Source organism: Alosa sapidissima, chromosome 16, assembly GCF_018492685.1.
Source record: "Alosa sapidissima isolate fAloSap1 chromosome 16, fAloSap1.pri, whole genome shotgun sequence".
Classification (NCBI taxonomy): Eukaryota; Metazoa; Chordata; class Actinopteri; order Clupeiformes; family Clupeidae; genus Alosa; species Alosa sapidissima.
Window position 1 is genome coordinate 18,775,120 of NC_055972.1, and position 24,593 is coordinate 18,799,712.

A 24,593-nucleotide genomic window follows, 5' to 3' on the forward strand; every position below is an offset into this window, starting at 1 on the left:
GCCTTGTATTAGCTAGATTACATTTCGTTCCAGTAAAGCCCCTAGAGCGATAAAAATTGGAATTGAAAGAATCCCTATACTGTATATGGAAATATCTGTTGACTAGCAGGCCTCGAGACAATCACTCTTTTCTATAGTTGTGAATTTTCATGCCTCTCACATTCACATCAGCGGCGCTACTAGAACATGTGGAACCCCTCCCTGCCCTCTTATTCTCCCGGTGAAGCGGAGATGGTGAGCAAGTGAGAACAGGCTCCTCAGATGCTACAAAAAGACTAAAAAGTGTACAATGCTGTAAAAAAGCCCTGCTCAGCCGGTTGTATGGGGAGCCACAAGGCGGTCACACTGTTAATTATGAGCACGCAGAGTTCAGCTGTAAACACAGCGTGCGCCTCTGAGAAGGAAATGAAAGATCTATAAGATCAGAACGATGAATAATATGTTCATTACCTCCTGCCACGGGCTAACGGTAAGCCCTGCTCACACAGTAGACAGAAGAGCACAGCATTACAGTAAAACTCTGCAATTGTGTGGACATTTAGTAAACGTGCAGCAAGTTCTTTTTTTATTAATGGTATTATCATGTTATTTTATTGCTTGTTTTCTCTGATTGCTTGTTTAATTTATTGAATGTTTTATTGTTGATTTTGTAAGGTGACCTTGAGTGTTCAGAAAAGCGCCCATAAATAAAATGCATTATTTTTATTATTATTAAGTGCAGGTAGATCAGTATGGATTTCATTCAAGGTGAAAACGTTAAAATGTTAATGTTTGGAGTGTAACAGTGATACTGTAGGTACTGTAATGGTGTATTCTGGAGGTGTTATATAGCATGTGTGGGTGTATGGAAAGGGTTTGTTTCAGTCGACTATGTTAGGTTTATGCGAAAAGATTTGGAAATATGTATTAGGATTCAAGGACAGTCAATGTCATCCATGAGCCTGAGAAAAGAAGCAGCTCACAGCTGACATGCCAGAATGTAGCGAAGACACCCTGAGGAACGGATGAGCTTTAAGGAGCTACTGCAGAGTGGGAGGATAATGTTTTCATGTGTGTGAGAGAGAAGGGGTTTGTGTTTGTGCGTGTGTGTGTGTGTGTGTGTGTGTGTGTGCGTGCGTGTGTGTGTGTGCGTGTGTGTGCGTGCGTGTGTGTGTGTGTGTGTGTGTGTGTGTGTGTGTGTGGGGGGGGGGGGGGGGGTTGTGTGTGCGTGTGTGTATGTGTATGTGCATGCGTGTGTTTATGTGTTTGTGTGTGTTCTGTATGTGAATGGGGTCTCACAGTGTTTGATCCTCCTCCGTTTTGGTGATATGACTCATAGCGTAGAGTCTTCCTTTTCTGTCTTACATTTTGTCTTTCAGTCCTCAGCCCCCCTGCCTTGCCTCTCTCTCTCGCTATCCCTTTCTCTCTCTCTCTATCTCTTTCTCTCTTCTTCTCTCCCTCCCTCTCTCTCTCTCTCTCTCTCTCTCTCTCTCTGTTTCTCCCCTCTACCGCCCAGTCATATCAGTCATGCTCAGTTGCATCCCTGATGAAACGCGAAAGACACAAGTGGCATATTTTAAATTGCAGTGAACCAACAGAATTCGCCACAGTGATGGGGCTTCATACTAAAATGACATAAGCTCTATCTCTCTCTCTCTCTCTCTCTCTCTCTCTCTCTCAGACACACACACACACACACACACACACACACACACACACACACGCACACACATGCTTTCACATAAATATGCATACATACCCACATACATGAACAAACACATGCTCCAACATGCCACACACACACACACACACACACACACACACACCATTTTCCGACAGTCCCAGTGTTGTACTCTTTTCTCATATTGAAATATTAATGGGAAGTAATGTGCACACATGGTTCCCACCCACTCATGCTTAGCCAGTGTGTGTGCATCACAGAAGACATCCCTGCCCCGCATCAACCACATAGGACACAGAAGACCTGGTCAAGCTAAGAACATGACAGTAAATCCAATCTCCTTGGGGAATTCATTCATCAAGATCAGTTTACCACACTGCAGGGAAAAAATATGATGAGATGGATGCAGACAGCTTCAAGACCAGCTTCTCTGCTCTGTGTATATTACACTGGGAGGATCCTGAATAAGATCCCATTTGTGAACTGTTCAGACCTTTCTCAGTACACAGAGGACCCCACGCCCCAACACACACACACACACACACACACACACACACACACACACACACACACACACACACTCCACTTCTCAACTATCCCTGGTCCCATCAGCACAGACGGAGATGAGAGATGAAAACGGTCAAAGCTCCAGGAGGATAGAAAGGGGGAAGAAAGAGGGAGCAGGGGGCAGCTTGGGCTCTCTCTCCATGGCCCAGTTATGGATGGGCTGCCTGCTTGTGCGAGGAGTCTGGCCAGTGAATTATTCAGGTGGCTTCTCTGAGAAATGGCAAGGCGCACACCCACACGCACAGTCAAATGCCCAGAATGCATGCACACACTCTCTCTCTCTCTCTCTCACACACACACACACACACACACTCATTAACACACACAATCATAGAATTAGTTTTCATGCTATCTTTGAAGTACTCTGTGTGTTACGTTGTTGCCAATGCAGTTAACGCTACCATCAAAATGGAACAGGAAAGCAATGAGGAATACATGTATGTCCTCTCTCTCTGTGTTGTGTGTGTGTGTGTAAATGCTTGGAGGAGGGTCAGTGTCAGGTCAGCCAGCTCCAGGTGTCAGTCAGCTACCAAACAACAAGCGAGGAAAGTGGATGTTAGTGTTAAGCTCTGGGGCATTTGGACTAGAACACTGTGGAAGTCACAACAGGGACTGTTGGCAGTGGGATGAAACATGAGGTGATTTAGCACTGTGGCAGGGTCCAGAGGAAGTTTGAAGAGCTGAAACATACTTCATTGGGATGTTAAAAGAATGTGTAAGACACATTCACGTCACGTCATGTTCCTCTCTGATTGAGAAAACATCTGAAGGGTCTGCATTTCCTTTGAATATCCAGGGATCCATGAGCATCCTTTGTGACCTGTCTCATAATAAAACAGGAACACAGAAAGCTGGTACACTTAAGTTTTCCATCTGGTGACTTCTCTTAAAGTTGAGGTTCCCTTGAGAATACCGCAGCCAGCAGGGTCTTACAGCAGGGCTCCAATCGCCGATGTGCTGCAGTGCCTCCCATCCAGGGATGGATTACTGCTCGGGCCTACCGGGCCCAGGCACAGGGGCCCATAGGGGTCAGGGGGCCCTGAAGCCCAAGCCTTTGCATGGAATCATTGCCTCAATATAAAAAAATCAGGATGTAGGCTATGGATTTAGGGTAAAACTTTATAAAAACTACACACAATTCATCATTTATTAAGCTTTTGTTACTTAATGGTTTGTTCATCATTAGTAATTTATTTTCATACTTAATTTATCATCAGTAAAGCATTTGTTCACACAGTTATAAATGGTTTGTTCATAGTAAATAAGCCTATATCTGAAATATGTTAATATATTATTATGAATACTTAATAAATTATGCAATAATATGTTTTTGATGAAGTAATAGTTCCATTATTTAACAGTTGTTACATACACATGCACTAATGATTAGTTAGGGTGAGGATACATATTTTATAAACCTCTTCCTAATACTATAATTCATGATTAACTCAGGAGTTACAAGTGGTTAGTTAATGATATTTTGTGAGCTCATCTAAAGTGAGGACGTTTTATGCCTTGCAACACATTTACAAATGAGTTATAAAGTTTACATTTGCATTTATTCATTTAGCCGACACTTTCACTCAAAGCAACTTACACGTGTCAATGAAATTAAAGGGCAAAGCCACATTGGTGGACGCCGGGGCTTGAATCCCCAACTTTACGGTTTTCTGCATGCTAACCCGGCTCCATATCCACTACACTACCTCTGTCCAGTGGTATTACAACAGCCAATTCAAAAATATAATAGAGATATGCGTGTTTACTATGAACAAACCATTTTTAACTGTGTGTAAACATGATTTACAGATTAGAATTAATGTAGGAATAATGCTTTACAAACAAAGAATACAGCATTTAATAATAGTTTACAGATGTTTAATACTACATGCATCTACTACACAGTGTGTAGTAGAAGAAAACAGAAACTCTTGCATAGTTGTAGGTGTTTCTATCTGGGCCAAGATAGTGTAGTGGATAAGGTACTGGACTAGCATGCAGTAGCCTGAAAAGTTGGGAGTTCAATTCCCGGCTTTCACTGTTGTGTCAATTGATTTAATTGACATTTGTATGTTGCTTGGCTGCTAAATGAATGAGTGTGAAAATGTGTTGCAAGGCATAGAAAGTCCTCACTTTAGATAAACTCACAAAATATCATTAACTAACCACTTGTAACTCCTGAGTTAATCATGAATTATAGTATTAAGAAGTGGTTTATAAAATATGTATCCTCACCCTAACTAATCAGAAATGATGAACAAAGAATTTTGTAATAATTTGCAACTGGTTTATAATGTGAAAATGATTTCATTTATAAGCGGTTGTTTCATTATTTATTAAGTATAAATCATGTACTTACAAATATATTTTTTGATAGGCTTATTTACTATGAACAAACCATTTATAACTGTGTGAACAAATATGCTTTACTGATGATAAATTATGTATGAACAAGAAAGTAGAACAAGAACAAGTAACAAAGGCTTAACAAATGATGAATTGTGTGTAGTTATTATAAAGTGTTACCGAATTTAGTATTGGCCATCCCCAAAATGCACCAATACAGGAAATCACATCAAACAAAATAAAAAAATTCTGGGGGAGGACCCCCAAACCCCCCCTTCCACATATGTGACAATTAGTGGGGGGCCCTTAATACATCTGTGCCCAGGGGCCCAAAAGTTCATAATCTGTCCATGCTCCCATCAAGAGCGATCAGCTCTGTCAGGTGGGGCCGGGTCTACATGCTTTCCCTCGGGGACTTGTCCGGGAAGGGTCAGGAGATGTGGAATACAAAGTGGGAGATAGAGCTTTTGGGAGAAAGAAAAACCGTCGTGACGTCGCAAATTGCAGCAATCGCTCATGTCACCAGTGAGAGAGGAACGGGACGGCTATCCGGGAGTGCGCTGCGGATCCAGGGAGGGAGGGGAACCAGACGAGAGAGAGAAAAAAAGAAACAGGGAGAGGGTGGGAGTGCGAGGGAAAGGAAGCACGGAGAGGGAGAGAGTGCAAAACGGAGGACGAAGAGGAGAAGAAAGGGGACATTAAAAGCTCACTCAGTCTAACCGATTGGAAAAACACCAGCCACAGGGATGTAGCCGACGCGGGCAGAGCTCTGCCTATCCGAGCTCGATATAATGAAGAAACATTCGGCCAGGGTCGCCCCGCTCTCCGCCTGCAACAGCCCAGTGCTCACCTTGACGAAAGTAGAAGGTATGCGTTCTGCCACAAAGAATGCCTTGCTTTCATGTTCGATTTCAAATGCAGCAACATGAAATATGTTATATTCAGTTTGGTCAGAGGAGAATTGGGATATCTTGAGCCTACGACGCAAGTTATGCCAGTTAAGTGGATAACTGGTGTGTGAGCGTGTATTGTGTGTATAGGCATGTGAAGAAGTACGTCCTGGTGCGAGTCCCAGAGCCCATAAATAAATGTTTATTCGGCTTTTTTCAAAACCCTAGGATTTAAAGCCAACTTCGATCGATAGATTTTCTCCGGGAGGGTCCAATTTAGTTAGGACTCAAGAGCACACTTGTCTCTCCATTCTCCCAGGGGCGGCGTAAAAGTAAGCTGAGGGAACTTAGATTTCTGTGCCAAAGACCGGACATAATCAGAAACCACGAGTGGTGCGTCTTTCACGCATGAGCGCGTTAAGAATAAAAGGGATTTTTTAAGAGTAGGGTGGATGATATAGTTAAATCGGTCATTCTCATTTTCTCAACGGAATCGCCGGGTGTTTTTCGTAATTGAAGACGACAATGAAACCACTCTTTCTATCATCTTTGCAGTCAATGATAGAACTGCGTAAAATCGTGACTGCATAAACCTTCAATAATATAGCTACATTTTTCATCGTTTGGGATCACTCGTTTCCAGTATTTTAGGTAATTGGATACCTAGGGATCACAGGGCGTACCGTGGGAGAGGAACGATGCCATGAAATAAGTTGTTATTGCAGTGTGGGACACCCCCTCGGTGTTTCCCGCAGTGCAAGGAGATTCCGTCGTGAGAATCAAGGCCTGACAAAAGAAGGGAAATATGTTCATGCCTCCTGTCACATTTGATTTTTGTTTTTCTGAGCGGAAGAGCGGAGCAGCATTTCCACCAGTCAGGATGTAGATGGATCTTGTGCTGAGCCAGTGAACCAGCATTATTTATGCAGTCAAACCCGCTCTCCACGGCGGCACATCTTAATGCAACACTACCGCTGACTCTCTTCTTTGATTCCATGTTTTCTTTTCTCTTCCTTACCTGTTTTTTCTCTCCTTTGTCACTGGAAATGTTCATCATCTCAGGTATTCCCTTTATGGATATCCCTTTTATGTTTTGTTTAGGCTTGATACTGTGTGTGTGACAGAACATTCCAGATTTGTTTATGAGTTTGGCATGGATGCACAGGAGCTTTTTTTGTCACGAAGCTGAAAGAAGAAACACTCCCATGAGATAAGTGTGTTCTCTCTGTGCTGTAAACCTCTGTATGATATAAGGGGTGGTGCAGTGTTAGTGTAGTAGAATCATGCCTCATCAAATCTCCTCCTCAATCCTCCAGCGTTACAGGTTGTCCTGCAGTGTGCTCTTATTAGCCTACTCCTAGTATTGTCTGGGCTGTTAGTTTTGTAGAGATCCTAGCATCACAGGGACATGACAGAATTGACCATGGGTTTGATATCTCATAGAAATGCATATGACATGGCAGAAATGCCACCTGCTAGTATTTGGGATAGTATGCTGTTTTCCCAAAATAGGATCACAAGAACAAAGCTGTAAGAAAGGCTGTGATAACACAACTCATGTAGAGATCTTTTTAACGTCCTTTTGTGATGCATGATAATGGATGACTTCTGAAAAGGAGCAGAATCAAATAGGGACCAGTAATGTCATGAGCATGAGAAAATGATTTGCTGTTGGACTGTGGACTGTGGACTTGAGCTTGTCTGCATTGCCAGAAACAGCCTCTCTGTCAGGCCTTTGTGGGGATAGTGGGTAGATACTGCAGATGAGCCTAGCAAAAAATCTTGGCTGTGTATGTAGGAGGTCTCTTTTTTAAAATGGGGGGGGGGGGGGGGGGTCCAGTGGGTGTCGACTGCTTCAGGTACATTACTGACTCTGTAGGAGATGCTGAAAAAACAAAAAACATGTCAGGGTTGCAGCAGGAGAGAGGAAGGCACTATTATCAACTGGAAGCTGTAGGAGTGATGTGATGCCTTTTTTTCACTGCCTAGAGGAGTGACTCAGATTGTGCCTTTAAACGGTATAGCATTGCTCCCAGGTAAAGAGATTTTGGAGGCATTATTTTTGTTGAGTATTTCTCTCCCGGACTGTGCAAGGGAAACCATGTGCACTGCACATGCCTCCTCCATTGAGGTTCACCTTTGGCCTTTTCCACTGCAGCATATTGATCCAAAAAGAATGGGGGGAAGATCTATATGCTCTTTAACAGCCCTGTTCAACAGGCACCCAAATATTCAATAGAGATAGATACAGTATTTCCATCTCCTGTCTCTGGATTGCATGATGAATTCCCACGATGTGGGTCCAGCCTTCAGATGATTTTTTTCCAAAAGCGTTTTGAAAAATCAATACCCGCCTTAAGCATATTTGTGGTTCATCCAGGAGATGTCAGCATTATTAATGGTGTCTCTGTTTGGGCATCTATGGAACATATCGCTTTAAATTCTATTGAGAATTTATTGTAAAATGATAAGGCCATAAGTCCATAGACAGCTCTTTAAACACTCAATGCATTTCTCTGGGGATGACATGAAATATCATTGACTGCAGCATTGACTGGCTACCCGGGCTGTTTTCCCACGAGACACCATTAAAGAGAGAAAAAAAGATGCCTGTTTGCATCTATTATATTAATTATATTAATTTTCCTTTATTAAACAATAAATCAAGATTTTGTGGTTGTGTGTGTGAAGTAGCTAAGACAGGGAGGTGAGCCACATTGCTGGAATATTTAAAGCAACACCAAAGAGTTTTTTGTACCTTAAAATAATGTTTCCAAAATCGTTTCAGTGGTTCATCAACTTGTAACAGGGTGAACGGCACTTCTGCATTCGCTTTGCGGCCCTTTATCGGCTATAACCGCACTATGTAAGTTTGCCAGATCGGGTAGCGGATCTGTAGTTCGATAGATTGAGACATAAGAAACTACAAATTTGACTTGGATCTGATGTCACAATACATCGTACTTTCATAAATCGTGCAACATATTCTACCTTGTCTGTGGACATTGTTATTTGCAAAGCCAGTGCTGGATAAACAAATTGCGTGCGTGCGACAGAGGGAAAGTTCTTTGGTGTTGCTTTAAGAGACCCCTGCTAACAGAGTACATGTACTGTATGATCGTTTAACCTTACTGAAGTCACTGTGTCCTATCAATCTAAATGACCAAAAAAAAAAACATGCCCACCTTTGTGTGAAGCTCATAGCTCATTTGGCCAGGTGGTCAGATGACTGTTGAAATTAGAAATGGTGATGGTTAATAACGGCCATCAGCATGAGCTCACTTAGTGCATGACCGTCATGCATATAAATCCTGTCTCCCCATGCTGCTGAGTATTGAAAGACAGGTGTGCCATCCATCAGACTGGAGTGGCTCATAAGGTTAAATGCTCTCCCACCTTCTGCTCAGAGGCATTTTCTTCTCTTCAGAAACATTTTAAACCCTTTAAAGATAGGATTTTGTGTGTGGAGCAAAATAGTCATATGGATGTATGAGATTATTTTATTGAGGGAATAACAATTTAGTGTTCTACAGAGAATGGTTCTGGCTGGTAAACAACAGGAACCTATTTGTTTCCTTCAGTACAGCTTCACACTCCCCACAGGATGAGAGAGCCTTCCTCCCCAGATGAGAGCAGGCTTCATCAGATGAAAAAAGAGGAACTACTGACTCGCTTTCACTAGACCCTTCTCGACATGGGCCTCCCAATCTCTGAGGAACTGTTGGTTCAAAATATTGTCACATCCCATTATGTCACGTATGATGAAGCTGGCAGCATTTACTCTCGAATTATTTTCTCCAATATCCCTCGTCCCCTACAGGGTTGCGTAACTCCATCACAGGGCAGGCTACAGTAACCGAGGCAGGATGAGACTCTGAGGAAATAGGTATGGTAAATGACTATGAAGCCAATAAGCGGAATGTATATAAACAGTGAGTAATATCAAAAAGTTTCACGCCAGCATCTGTCATTTAGTTAAGTAACTAAGAGGGTGGACTTCTTTGCCAGGCAACTGCTCCAGGTCCGGAGTTACATAAGGCCTGGCGATATAGACCCTTTCAACAAGGTAAACAAAAACAGTGCTTGAACGTTCTATTTGGGCCCCAATCTACTTCCTCTGCATTAAGATAACATATGGAATGTTAAACAGGAAGTCTTGTGGGGCCAACTATGATGCTGATAATGGAACTGTCTTGAAAGGGTCCATAAATCCCTTCCCTCTTTGTGGAGGATGGAAGAGGGGGAAGTGGAGGGGGTTCTGGGGAGACAGGGAGACACCTGCGGCAGCAAGACTCATACCGTCACACCGGTGTGACGGGAATGTTGGGAAATGAACATTCTAAAGAATATCTGGGTTCATTGAATTCAACATAGAATTTTAGAACCTTCAATTGTTGCGGAACTTAGAATGTTCAAAAACCTACACCTTTAAGGGTTTTAACTCAACAGAGGACCCTTTGGCCAATCTTTGAAATATTGATCTGTGGAGTGGAGGCCTAGGAGTGCTGCCAGACCCTGTAAATGCTCTCCATCACCAGCTTTTAGCCACCAAGGAGGCCTATGGAGAGAGAGATGGAGGGAGAGAAAGGATAAAAATGGATAGAGGGAGAACAGGGAAAGAGAGTGAGCTGATTGTGGATGAAAGGACAGAGAATGTGAGAGAAAGTTACACACACACACACACACACACACACATGTACACAGTGACAGATAAACACACCCACGTCTGTACACACAAACACACAGACAGTCTCTCACAGTCACGGAACACATGCCAGTGCCACACTGAGTGTTGCCGTGTCAGTGGGCAGTGTGGCGCAGTAACGTTAGCGTTAGCGACGAGGCTGCGCGGTGGCCTGCCGTGGCCTGTGCTCTCTGGCATCTGCTCCACCAGCTGGGCCTCACAGGGCTCAATGGGGCGGCGCTCGTGCAGGCATGGACGGATTGAGCAACCCGGTGACCAGCCACCCCCTCCACCCTGACCAGGGGTCTGTTGAGGGAAGGGTGTGTGTGTGTGTGTGTGTGTGTGTGTGTGTATGTGTGTGTTTGTTTACAGCCATTACCTGTTTGCTTGTGCGTTCTACTGTATCAGTGTCCACACCCCGGGGGGCATTGGAGAAGGAGAGTGTGAGTATTACAGCAGTTGTGTGTGTCTGTTGGTGTGCATGTGTCTGGGTGTGTTTGTGTTTGTCCTTGTGCACGTGTGTGCACATGTGTGTGTGTGTGTGTGTGTGTGTTTATTTTGGTCTGAGTATCAGCAGCATCCCCTACACTACGCTGATAAAAACGACTGACAGGTCTCCAGGATGTGCCATGGCAGCTGAGTCCTCCCTCTCTGACTGCGAGTGTCTGTCGCCACCAACATCGCTGCCACAGATAGTAAACAGACAGTCGGGCCCGCACGCATGCACACACATACACACACACACACACACACACACACACACACCACACACACCAGCGAGCGCCAGCCTCACCCCTTCACGCTGTTTACTCGCTCTGACACCCCCGTCTGACTCAGGACCCTGTGCCTCTCAACATCCAAGGTGTAAAGTGCCAAATCTGTCACGGAGGATGTTGAAGTGGAACGTCCATTGATTTGGACATTTTTAAAGTCGAGCTGCATACTTCTATTGGGGAGCAAGTTTTTCTATTTATTTCTGTTGCATTGTAACACTAGACCTAAGGGGTACAGATATGCTATGACCTTTTTAATATCTAAAAACAGTTGAAAATAGTCAAGTGTTAAAAGGAAGTTAGATGTTGAAAGCTTTTAGGAGTGCAGATGTAGGCTTGGAATAGCTATTCCAAGCTATTCCACTCAATCCCCCTCTCACTCAAACACGTCCCATCTGCTGATGAGTCAGAGGCCTCACACACCCCACAATGAAAACATCCTGTCCCCGTAGACAAGTGCCTACTAGCACTCTCCTGCAAACACACAGTCATCTTCAGAAAGTTGCAAACGACACACACACACACAAACTTGCTCTCTCTGTTGCACACACACACACACACACACACACACACACACACACACACACACACACACACACACACACACACACACACACACACACACACACACACACACACAATGCTTAATTACTTAAGTAGATCAAAGTCAGAGCAGTGATTGGCCTTCAAAGAAATACAGTCCTGCTTAACGATGTATGCGCACACACACACACACACACACACACACACACACACACACACACACACACACACACACACACACACACACACACACACAAGACACCCTGCCTAGCCACATGGGGAGTATCATCATCCATCACTGATCGCATACAGACAGTACAAGTCAGAATGTATTCCCTGCTGAGTACTGTAAGTGTGTGTGTGTGTGTGTGTGTGTGTGTGTGTGTGTGCCCTTGCGTGCGTGTGCTTTTGTGTGTGGGGTGCAGAGGACACAGGCTCCCCACTGGGCCGAGTGGAAAATGGCCATGCCGGCCACCAGGGCTGGACGGACTGGCAGCTCGGACGGATTTGCGTCTCTCAGTGGGAGAGCTCTGCAGTGCAGAGACAGGCCGGGCGAGAGGACAGGAGAGGAGCGGAGAGGGTGGAGCAGGCAGGAGGAGGAGGAGGAGGGGAAGGAGGAGGAGTGCTCGACTACACTGAGCAAGCAGAGCAGGACGAGGAAGACAAAGAGGAGGATTATAGGCGGGAAAGAGATTGTAGACAAAGACGCAGCACTGACACAGTCAAAGAGAGTGCATGTGGAGGGGGAGGAAGACACACTGTGGCGTGCAGTTCTGAAACCTACTGTTCCCCTGCTATCTCTCTTGCGATGAGAGGGATTGTATTTAACTAAACCACATCCTGTCGCCGCTAACCTCTCTTCAGAAGTGTTGTCTGTCAGTGGAGCCGGTGCGTTGCCTTTTATACTGTATGTCAGCCGTGAACTTTTGACTTTGCCCTGTTAATCCTCCTTTCCGGGATGTCTGTGTTTGCCTATCAGGCGGGGTGAACGTTCAAACACAGACCTGGATCCACTCTGGGATGGGAGCACTCATCTAGCGCAAAGGAGTCGTAGGGAAAAAGTAGGCCACCATGCCCCAGCAGTAGCAGCTGCAGTATTTAAAAGATTCAAAAATACAAGGCGAAATGCATGATGGATGACGTTAACCTCCCCAGTGGACTCCGAGGGGTGTTCCTCAGGACTCTCAGAGCTCAGAGTCCTTGACAGTAGCAATGATGGTGGATTAGCAGATAGGTTGCAAGGCCAGCCATTTGGCAATTACAGGGTCATGCAAGCGTGATCCTTCAGATGTGTGTCCTTGTGAGGAAGGCCTAAGGTATCTTTCGAAGGGCCCTCTCTCTGCACTAGAATGTTTTCAGCCTCTCATGTTAATCAGTCTAAGTGGTCTAGAATAGATGATGTTTTTTCTTGCCTCTCATCATAATGTTGCTGAATACACAATGACTGTCTGAGCTCAGTGATTTCTGCACACCCCCATCCGCCGGTTTCATGCTAGCTCTCTGGAAAATTAGCTACCAAATCATATTGGTATATAAAAAATACCTCACCTCAGCATTTTACGGTTTGAATGACTGAATTTTGCTGTCCAGGTCTTGCTGTGAGACTGTGAATATGTGGGGTTGATGTTTTATTGATTTCCGTTTCATTAACAGAGTGAGTTCATTAAAATTATGGCGATACCTAATGTAAAGGTCACAGAACAAGCAAATATTGCACAGGCGCCGTGCAGGGTGCAAAACAACCGGCGCAGTAGATGTTGTTTTAGTGGCTGCACAGAATGCGGGCGGTCTGAAAAACTGCTTATTTGGGCTTCGGACTCCTCTGGTGTTGTTATGCTTGGCTGCGTCTGGGTTTTGGAGATTAAAACCGCTCTGTGATGGGTAACGGTGGCCAGGGAAATATGGAGCAGAACGCACGAGCGCTACTGACAAACCGGTCAGCCTTTCCGGAGGTGACCTTGAGCGTGACGACGACAGGCTCGGAGTTCCTTTTGTTTGTGTGCGTGTCAGACAAAAGGCAACTGCTTGTGTGTGTGTTTCCACGCCACTCCCAGTGGTGATTTATAAGCTCACCAGGACAACAGATAAGGTCACTAAATCTGCCTGTATGCAACAGATACTGTACGGAGCATTCAGTGGCAAAGTTTTAGCTGTAGTCTAAATGGCAATAAATAACATGCACATTATAGAAGAATTAGAAAATGAAAACATTGGAAAATATTCACATTCTATGAGTGTGAATAATCATGAACATACTAACTGCACATGCATTATATTTGTTTGTTACTATATGTATATGTTATATGTATAGTTAAATATGTTAATAGAACAATATAACATGGAAAGCTTACTTACTTGCTGAACGATAATTGGACAAAACAGGGTTACAGCTACAAGCAGCTAATGACCTGCCCTCATGAAATACGTCTACTTGAATCCTTGTAGACCAGGATGTCAGGAAGGTTACATCACTCCAGTTATTTCATTATGTGTAAACAAGTGTCCTTGGTGGACTGTATGGTATTGTGTATTATGTTAGCTGTGTCTTAATAGGGATCTGAGACTTGAAGTGTGTTTGATATTTTCTGCAGATAAATGTTCATGTTTTTATGTTATTACAAATGAGGGTGGAGAAGTGCAGCTTTGGGGCACCCCTGTGGTATGCCATTATGCTGGTGTAGGCTACATCATTATTGAAATACGTCGTGTCTCGAACAACATAACCCACCGCAAACAACAGGCTATAATGTGGCTCACAAGCTCTTTACCAACATAGCATGTCACAAAGGCAGAGGCAGCTTAGTGTGATATCATTGTGTCATTAGAGAGCTTGATGCCTGCATCTGTCTCGGCGGTTGTTCCTTCATGCTGATGTGGAGATGTGTGTCTGGAGGCGGTGCAGCTCCACTCACAGATTAGGGGGTCTGAAGTGGAGGGCAGCCTTCACATCGCATTAGTCTCACTGCAGAAGACGGGTACAGGGGTCTGTTTGTGATACTATTAGGGTGGATCAACATTAGGGTCCTCAGTGCTTTTTTATACACACACACACAAGCATGCACACACACACACACACACACACACACACATACACGCGCACACACACACACACACACACACACACACACACACACACACACACATACACACACACACACACACACACATTTTAATGCCTTTATTTGTACCTTAACACAGGGAAAGAATTTACAGATCCAAACATTGATGTTACATGCTTAGACAGGTCTGATCAAACACGGAATGCTTTGTGCTATTCATCCTTTCTGCACTGGTGATTATGGGTTAGCATGGCATCATCGTTTCCAAATGGATACACTATATTATTGCAGAAATAGAGCGGTACTTTGCTAGTCTTTTTGCATTTTGCTTGCTTAGTCCACACAGTTGCACACACACACACTCTCTCTCACACACACACACACACACACACTTGCTGCTAGGCGTAACTTTTGTTTGACATCTCATTTTTCATTGTTACCCCTCACTTATGGTTCATCTCGGTGAACACTATAGCTGTGTGAACACTACACTTTCTTTCCAAATGCCAATACAGTTTCTCTGCAGAGGATCATTTATAATGAAAATCAGACAGCCACCCAAAGTTCAACTTATTATTTTCATACACACAAAAACAAAAAGTATGCTCTGGATGGACATCTTAATGTGTACTGTACTGCTCTCATGCTGTCTCACGGAGGACTGTGTGGCACCACCACAGTCACCTGTTCAAGTACCAAGTGAGCATTTCTCTACACATATTACAAGGAAATGTGATTCCCAAACATGGCCATCCACTTACAGTGAAGACTAACGGCTTCAATTAACAGTATTTGTCACGTGAGTCTCCTATACCCTCCTGTGTCACAGTGTAAGTCTCTTGGGGAACATCCAAAAATCCATTAGAGTACCGGCATTGGGTTTTATAAGGGCAACACAGTCAGAAACTTTACACTTTACTTTACAAGTGATTGATCATTTAATTACTTTGGCACTTACAGTAACCAGGGCACTTTACTCCCTTTCGGAGTCAGTGGCCAGCCTGTTTGAGTGGCCATTGCATTATGTGCTGGCAGCTGTGGTACGCATCCCTCACAAATAATCACAACGAGGAAAGGAGGGGAAGCTGGGGAACCTGTGGCAGTATTCTGACACACAGTACATTATTAGTGTCAATTCAACCCATGGTGGGTGGTGAACAACTCTGGTTGCCGGAATACTAGTAGAAGTGGCAGCTAGTAGGCGTAGATTGTGAATGAGAAGAGCCAAGTATGATAATTATGTATAATAGTAAATATAGAGTAAATATATAACAGCTCTCTCTCTCTCTCTCTCTCTCTCTCTCTCTCTCTCTCTAGAGAGACTGAACTTTAGCCTCCTCTCCCAGCTAGTGGTAAATAACAAACTTGGGGGGGCTAGTGTGGTACCTCTGGCGTTGTGGCACATAAAAGCGACACAACTGAAAATCTTGGACGCCTGGAGCGAGTGGCGAAGGAGAGACTGTCATTGCCTGTCAGACGAGTCAGCAGAGGTGGCCTCTCTCGTCTCTCTCCTCTAGAGCAGTGCAGGCGCTCCCTCTCTCTCCGTCTCTCTTCTCCTCCTTCTCTCCTGACGTCTTCTCCAGGGCAAGCAGGCTGCCGTACTTGATTACCAGATTTGGGACTCAGAGGTCTGATTGATTACTTTCTGGCTCAATTAAGCCAGAGGAGAGAGGCTATTTTTAGTGCGTCGGAAAAGGAGCAGGAAAAGAAATGGGCAGAATCTGAGCCAGGGCAGAGACACGCAACAAGACAAGATACCCTCACTGGGACACGGAAACAAGAACAGAGCAGGCTTGTAGCTGAAGCAATCGAAAACTTCCCTGTTTGTGCAATAATGCTGTCACTGACTGTTTCATTGATTAAGTGCTCTCTCTTTGTGTGTGTGTGGTTTTCTTTGTTTGTGGGTGTTTGTGTTTGTGTGTATCTGTGTGTATGTGTGCTTGTCTGTGTCCCTGTGTGTGTGTGTGTGTGTGTATGTGTGCTTGTCTGTGTCCCTGTGTGTGTGTGTGTATGTGTGCTTGTCTGTGTGTGTGTGTGTGTGTGTGTGTGTGTGTGTGTGCGTGCCACAGGAGAGGACCGGCCGCGGGAGAATGTGGTGGGCACGTCGGACGGCCAGGCCTCTACGGTGGGGACCAGCACAGAGGGAGGCTCCTCCGGCAAGCGGCGGCTGCACTGCTGCGTACGGGTGACTGCGCTGCAGGTGCGCAAGGCCCTGTGGGGCATCGCCATGGTGATGTGCGTGTGCTCGTCCTGGGCTGGCTCCACTCAGCTGGCCAAGCTGACGTTCAAGCAGTTCGACGCGCCCTTCACACTCACGTGGTTCGCCACCACCTGGAACTGCCTCTTCTTCCCGCTCTACTACGTCGGGCACATGTGCAAAAATCCGGAGAGGCAGACGCCGAAGCAGAGGTTCAGGTAAGACAGGTGTGCCACGCCTCTTGTTCAAGCTGGTGCTGAAAACGTTGTGGTGGGGCAGCACAGCTGTGAAGCAAGCAGCAGCAGCCTGACCACATATGGGACTATGTGCAAATGTGGACACGGGTTGAATTCTGACCCCTATCTCTCTGTCCTGTCAATCTCTACTGTCTTGTCTGTAAAAAGATAAAAAATCAAACCAAGGGATTTGACAAAAACCTATACTAAAACACTAGGTTTTAATCTGATCAATACACCTTTTTATCTAGGTTTTTATCTCATAAGTGCATACATTTAATCGCTAGGCTTTTATCTGAGCCTCAACATTCAGTTAAGTGTATAACACAGGAAATGATCTGGCTTGACTCATTTTTGTGGCACTATGTGAATATCGTCTTGCTAATCACACGTCTGCATACTGTACTGAGGTGTGTTGCGTAGTTCTCTCTGGGAAAAGCTGAGCACAGAGACCCAGTGCAATTTAATACTGCCCCCAAACCTTGCTTTTGCAATTTAATACTGCCCCCAAACCTTGCTGTTGATCACGTTGGCGTGTAAACCTGTCTCTGGGCCAAGTGTTGAGTGTATACACAGCAAAACATTTCATTAATCACCTAGAAATCTCAGCCTTACTTGTGCACGTTGGTAATAGTTTTCCACAAATGAACCCTTTTACCTCCGAGGTACCAAGCTAATTAAAAATTAACACTTGCAAGAATGGTTTACTTTCTGAATAAAATATCAGATACCAGACTGCAACATGTAAATAACACTACTTGTTTTTGAAAAACAGCTAAACTAGAGCTGTACCTAGGCAGAAAGACCATAGCAATGACAGGAGGACATTCAAGGGCAGTGTTCAGCTTCGAGATAGCCCTTGACATTATCAGATGTGGCTCAAGGGCAGTATTGGATTGGATGATAGTATTAGGAATACGCACGGGGCCGGGACTTCCTGTGCGGAATCTCTTCTCATGATTAGTAGTGGGCCTGGGCTGTTCTGGGCTGCTCTGGCGGAGAGGGAAAGAGGGAGTTCCTGCACTTTTTAAGATGCACCTCACACCGTCTCTACTGTATGTAGGAGTTGTGAGGTCGATGCAGGGGAGAGAGGGAGGGAGAGAGAGAGAGGGAGGGAGAGAAGGAGGGAGCTCCGGGATAGAGCTCTGTGCATGCTGTCTACTCCCGCATCCACAAGGAGCAGCCACGTGCCCGGCATCCTGAGCGGGATTTGTGCTTTGTACTTATTCAGATTGCAGCTGGCAGCACCAGCGCGGGAGACTTAAGAGAGGAGGGAGAGCGGATCAAACGCAGTCATAGGGACGGATCCACAGAAGCCTTTGGAAGAGGTCTCTTTTTTGGTTTCACTTTTTGTGGGGATTTTTTAGTTGAGGCATCGAGCTTGCCGGTGACCTCGCATGGCTGCGTCAGTGAAACTCCTAACCACATTCGATGACTCACCTAGTTTTTTCGTTCCTTTCCATTGATTTTTGTCTGAAGGCCTAGTGCTTGGAGAAACGCTCACTCATCACAACTTGGTCGTACATAGGAGTTTCGCACATGCCCCCCCCCCCCCCCCCCCACACACACACACACACACACATTGCAGTGCTGTTCCTGTGTGGCTGAGGAGATGGACTAGCTGGTCGGTGTTGATTTCCCAGAACTCCCTGTTCCACATCAGCCCAGCTTTATCAGTAATGGAGAGTGCAGCGGTGCTGGGGGGATAGTGAGCAGGGGGGAGGCCGCTGGCCTGGGTCCACCTGATCCCGTGGTGCCGTGGCAAGCACAGACCGCAGATGTCATTGTGATTGATCCGGGACCTTGTCCAAGGCTCCAGTAATGAAATGAAGGGCCTGACCTCCTATTCACTGAGCCGCTGTTTTGTGGCTTGCCTTGTTCGTGTGGGTGGATAAGTGGGTGTGTTGGCTGAGGGAGTGTTTTGGTTGGTGTGTTTACATGTAAATGGGACACACCCTCAGCCCTCCTTGACAGCAACCAAGTCAATCCCCCAAACTGCTTTATACTGGGTTTCATGGACCTCTCTGCTTAATGAGTCTGAAGGATGGAGCCACTTGTTTGTTTATGAATGCATCAGCAATGTAGGCAGTCCCTCTTGGTGCAGCTCTGGGTCTAGTAGGACCTCTGAGCTCTCTCTCCACATCAAGGGCGTTGGTTTGGTCTGAGCTTTGGTGGGGACACCACTATAACACCTCCCCCCCCCCCCCCCCCCCCCGAAAAAAAAAGCCACTCAACTCTTTCACCAGCCACTATAGATATATAAAATTATGTGCTACTGTCCAACTACTATCCATGATTAAAATGTGCTACAGTCCAACTTGATCTAACTATACTGTGTAGCCTACATAATCTGATTTTAATACAGATATGTAGGCTATATTTAACATTTATTTTCTATTTGGTATGTTATGAAATCATGCATTGACCCATTTAAGAAACTGAAATACATGCATGCTTAGCATTTTGTGAAAAGAAATCATTAAGGCTACATTGACAAACTCTTAACCGTGAGCTGCCTGTATATTCTCTGATTCTGATATTTACAGATATCTAGGCGATCTAAGCACAGCTCAGTTTTAAGAAATGCTTAAAGCCGAAAGACTTTGAATTTTGCTACAATTTATTTCAAAACAGGATTACTCTGGAACAGCTAACTATACACGGGAATGCATTACACCTTTGTGTTTGGTAAGGTCTGCTGTTTATTCTGATATATGGTTTGTCATGTGTTGCGTGAAGAGTGTGTAGGCCTACGATATTCCACCGAGAGGAATGGATGTGGAGATGTGCGCAGAGAATAATTATTAAATCTCTTGAAGTTATTTTTCTCGTGAACTGTTTATCACAGCAAATAGTGGCTAGCTAGCACCGTTTAAAAGCTGAGAAAAGGCTCTTTCATGTGACACGTGTGATGAGTAGCCTACTTCTCGAGGAGTTCAGAAGAATGGGTAAATTTGGACGCACTTCATATGCCTTGTAGTGAAGCTGAAGCGCTGCGCAGGAGACTGCGGCTCACTGGTAGTTATTATAGGTAACTTCAAATCAGCGCGATTTACCCTTATAGGCTACTGCACATTACAAGATCTGTACGAGATGATCCGCACCACTGAAGTGAGAAATTATTTAACTCTTTGTGTAGCGCATGTGGGCGCTTTCCCCCCCATTTCAACCTGAATATTGGTGGGGACATTTCAGTCGTAATTTGACATTGGTGTGGACACGTCCTTCGGTCCCCACGCAAATCTACGCCCCTGCTCCACATCACACTCTTCCCGTGTACCACTTTGCTCTGATGAACTGAAGCAAGCGAGGCTTTTCTGCACTGTGGTTTAACAGAGGATGGGATTGAACTGCCTTACAATCTAATTTGCAGTTTTAAGAGAGTGAGGAACTTGATGAGGAAATAATCTACCTCAACTTTGCCCACTGACCCTGGTCGATTACCGTATTTATCATTGTAGGTGCTGAGTAGGATCTCCATTAAAGAAATGACTTGTAGTCTTTGTCACATGGTAATGTTTTAGATCAGTGGATAAAATATAGTATGATATCAAAATTGGTAGATACTAGAAAACATTGTTACTGATATTCCACAACCTACAGTAAAGCACATCATTGCCTGCTTTTATTTTTTAGAAGCAGCTTTAACTCAAGTTGATTTGTAAAGGTAGTTATCAAAAGTTAAGATATACATTATGTAATAAGATCTTTAAATACATATATTAATGTGAATAATCCATCAATTACCTAACACTAATTAACTAACATAAATCGCAGTAGTCTGTGTTAACTTTTGCAATTAATTAGGCTACTCTTAATGAAGGGAATCTTGATGTAGACTAGTGTCTTTCCTGGTATCTCAACAAGAATGATAAGGCATGATCAAAAGTAAAAGCTTAGGGCTACATTCCATCAGGGCCAAACAGTCTGATCAATGATCAAATTGCGGTGTGTTAAGAAGACGCCAGTTGAAATCCAATCAAAGCCATAAAGCTGAAGTGTTTATGATACTTCAGAGGCTGGATACATCTGTGGCCTGTCGATGGGTTTGAGAGGGTGGCCGAGGTGGTCCTGCATGCTGCTGAGGTGGTGTTTGGGATGCTGGGATGTTTGTGTTTGGGAGTATGGGTGAATGTGTGTGGATGTCTGACAACGGCCTGGCTGAGAGTTGAGAGTAAGCCATCATGTGAGAGGGGAGCTCTCTGCCGGTTCTCCCAAGCTGTCACACTTCATTTGGTCCTCGCTAGAACCACTGATGGGCTGCAGCCAAGAGACTGCTGCTCCGTGTGTGTGTGTGTGTGTGTGTATGTGTGTGTGTGTGTGTGTGTGTGTGTGCGACTGTGCATGTGTGGTTACTTGGTGTTTAAAGCCCCCAATGTCATCTTCCAGGCAGCGCTGCATGGAAGGCACTAGGGTTAGGGAAGGGTTAGGGTTAAGGTTATGGTTAGGGGCCTTGAAGTCGACGGTCGCAGCGCTGCCTTGAAGTCGATGGTGGGGGCTTTAAACACCATCGAGCGTGTGTGTGTGTGTGTGTGTGTGTGTGTGTGTGTGAGAGAGAGAGAGAGAATCAATGCATCCGCTATATATCCAGTATCAAGGCAGAATGTTGAATTGGTATGAATAACAACGTCATTTGAATGCAGTCTGCTTTTGTTTCACTATTGATTTTGTATAATTAACCCGCTGAATATTTTTTTTTATTGTTTGAATGCACGTTTTCGCAATGCGTGTCCTGGTAAGAGTCACTGTAACATTCAGAGTTTTCATATTGCCATTGTTCATATTATCATAAACAAAAATGCTGAACATGTAAAAAACCCAACGCATACACTTTTAATGGGAATAAATCTGGAGTCACCCATTCCATGGCTGGTGTACATGAAAATATGTTTTACACTCTGTAGCTGACGGCTACCTCCCCAGTGAGTTTAAGAAGATGATGTTTTAGACATTTCTGCAAGCCAACAGTCATTACTGAAAGGAAGGAACATTTGCTGAGCGGAGCGTGGTGTGTGCTGAGAAAGGGCAAAGTGGAACTTCTGAGAAATAGAACAATATTTCATGCTGAAAACGGAACTACAAACGGAAATATTAGTGAACCATTCACTGACGTTGATAATATTGTTTCTTTCCTTGAAGACAATCACGTGTGTGTATCAATGATGTGTATGTATGTGTATGTATGTGCGTACATTTGAACATGTATATATGTGTATGTGTGTGTATGTGTGTGTGTGTAGCTTTGTATGTCTTACTTGTCCCTCTTTTTGCAGGGAGTGCTGTCGGTTCTTTGGGGATGATGGGCTGACGGCCAAGGTCTTCTTCACCAAGGTGGCTCCCTTCGGCCTCCTGTGGACGCTCACCAACTACCTGTACCTGCAGGCGCTGCGCAAGATCAACACCACGGACGTGTCGGCCCTCTTCTGCTGTAACAAGGCCTTCGTGTTCCTGCTCTCCTGGATCGTTCTGAGGGACCGCTTCATGGGAGTACGGGTGAGCGCACTGGGGGAGCTGCCCAGGCTTTGGGCCTTTAGAGGGTCGCCTTCAGCAAGGCCACGGAAGGTAGTTGGTGTCAGTGAGATTGTTTCCCATAGGCATTATTTTCAATCATATACGTACTAATGTAAATAATAATAATAATTATTATTATTTTATTTTACATAGCGCCTTTCTCAAACCCAAGGTCGCTTTACATAGTAGAAGGAAAACACAACAACAGACAAACAATAACAATACAACAAAGACAAGCTATGTGTATAGAGCTATGTGTTGGGTGTAGAGGAGAAGTGATCATTAAACAAAAAGGTCTTGAGATGTGCTTTGGAGAAAGGAAAAGAAGGGCAGTCACAAAGAGGTTTTTTGGGGCTGTGGTTAGTAGTCATATGGTGTGGTTTTGGTGCCGAAACTGAGGGAAATTAAAGAAGACGTTGGTGGTTGTTTTTGAAATTTTTTTGAAATTTGAAATTTGAAATGTATTAAGAGGAAACCCCTTGAGATGTAACATCCTCCAGAAAGAAAAACATACATTACAAACATACAAACATACATACATACAGACGAACAAAAGACAAAAGACAAAAGCTCTCCCTCACACCAAAACTACCCATACCCTCCCAATTCCAACCATTAGGTATTCAACAGTTAAGGTCATTCATGAAGACATACATACACACATATACATATAGCCTACATACACAAATACACATACATACACATAAAGAAATTATCAGGCAAGAGGAAAACAGTTGCAGCTTGTATGTAAATAATTAAGGGGGGGGGGGGGGGGTATTAAGATCATCTTGGTAGTGAATAGGTCTAATTGAGTGCCTGTCACTTTAAGACGTTTGACGTTTGAGGGAACCCTTGCCATTGTAACACAGTTGAAAGGCTGCTGATGTGTGGATGCAATTCATAACGTTTTCTACATAGTTAAAATAAAGGTTCGTACTTCTCCTTGGGACAAGCACTTTTGAATTTTGAAAAAAAATTCCATTTACATCGGGATTTTGCAAACATTCAGTGTCAGAGTCAATAAAATGAGCCCTTCAACGAAATTGACAAGCAGCTGGCTAAGCATGCTAAATTCGACAACCAAACAGTAGGGCCTATTCTAACGTTAGCTTTGAGATACTGCTTGATTTCATAACTTAACTTAGTTTAGTCTCTTCAATGTAGACTACTATGTTGTGATAAGACCTTAGCAGAGTTCACTTAAATGCAGCAGTTTTGAACAAATTTGCGCAGCATGGTCACGATGCTAAGTGGATTTAATAGCAATTTAGCCAGACGTCTTCTATGCAATGCTTCTATGTGGCAACAACAATCCTTCAACAATTGTGAATATTTTGTTCAGAGGAGTGGCAGCCAGTTACGAGAGAGAGCGGGGCGGGGCAAGGAAAGGCTGCGTGCGTAAAAAGCGCAGCTCAATGGCAATGCAAGGATTTGACCTTATATTTAATTTAAATTAAATTAAATTAAACATAGAATATTAATCTGTGGCGGCCGATTTTTATTTTGTGGCGCTCCGCCACAGATTAGTCAATGTATGGGAAACACTGACTTCTTTTTATTCAACAGAAGCAGATTAGAAGAAAACCATGTTTGAATACGAATCAGATTGAAGTGAGTTTTGTATCTCAGATATATCGAGTTTTGATGTATACATAACTGTATCATCTGCATATACTGTAGATGAATCTGACAGTCTAAGCTCATTTTTGGGAGATCATTTATAAAGATGGAAAATAAAAGCGGCCCTAGGGAAAAGCCCTGAGGGACACCCGTTTCAATTATTCTAGGTTGGGAAAGAGAATCATTAAGAGACACGCTTTGACGTCTGTAATGAAGATATGAGTTAAACCAGAGAGCTGATTTGGAAAGACCAATAGCATAAAGTTTGTCAAGCAGAATATAGTGATTGACCATGTCAAATGCCTTAGTGAGGTCAATAAAAATTGCACTAGTAGACCAGTTTTTATCTTGTGCTGAAAAAATATCATTGGTAAATGTTGTAAGGGCAGTTGTTGTAGAGTGGTTAGATCTAAATCCAGATTGATTTGGAGTCAAGAGGGAGAAGTCATTGACGTATTTAGACAGTTGCTTAAAATAAGCTTTTCAAATATTTTAGCTACATTACTG

General features: G+C 44.1%; 1 protein-coding gene across 4 annotated transcripts in view; it reads left to right on the plus strand.

Moving 5' to 3' along the window:
- The window catches only part of slc35f3b (solute carrier family 35 member F3b), a 70,930-nt gene that overhangs the window by 33,713 nt on the left and 12,624 nt on the right, over positions 1-24,593 (plus strand). For 2 of the 4 annotated variants that reach the window (XM_042065944.1, XM_042065945.1), the window contains exons 3-4: positions 16,592-16,937; positions 22,229-22,448. In XM_042065944.1, coding sequence (XP_041921878.1) covers positions 16,592-16,937; positions 22,229-22,448 — 566 coding nt within the window. Of the gene's footprint in view, positions 1-5,138; positions 5,441-5,869; positions 6,526-16,591; positions 16,938-22,228; positions 22,449-24,593 lie in introns of those variants that run through there. The other 2 variants (XM_042065947.1, XM_042065946.1) reach the window with 2 other exon arrangements.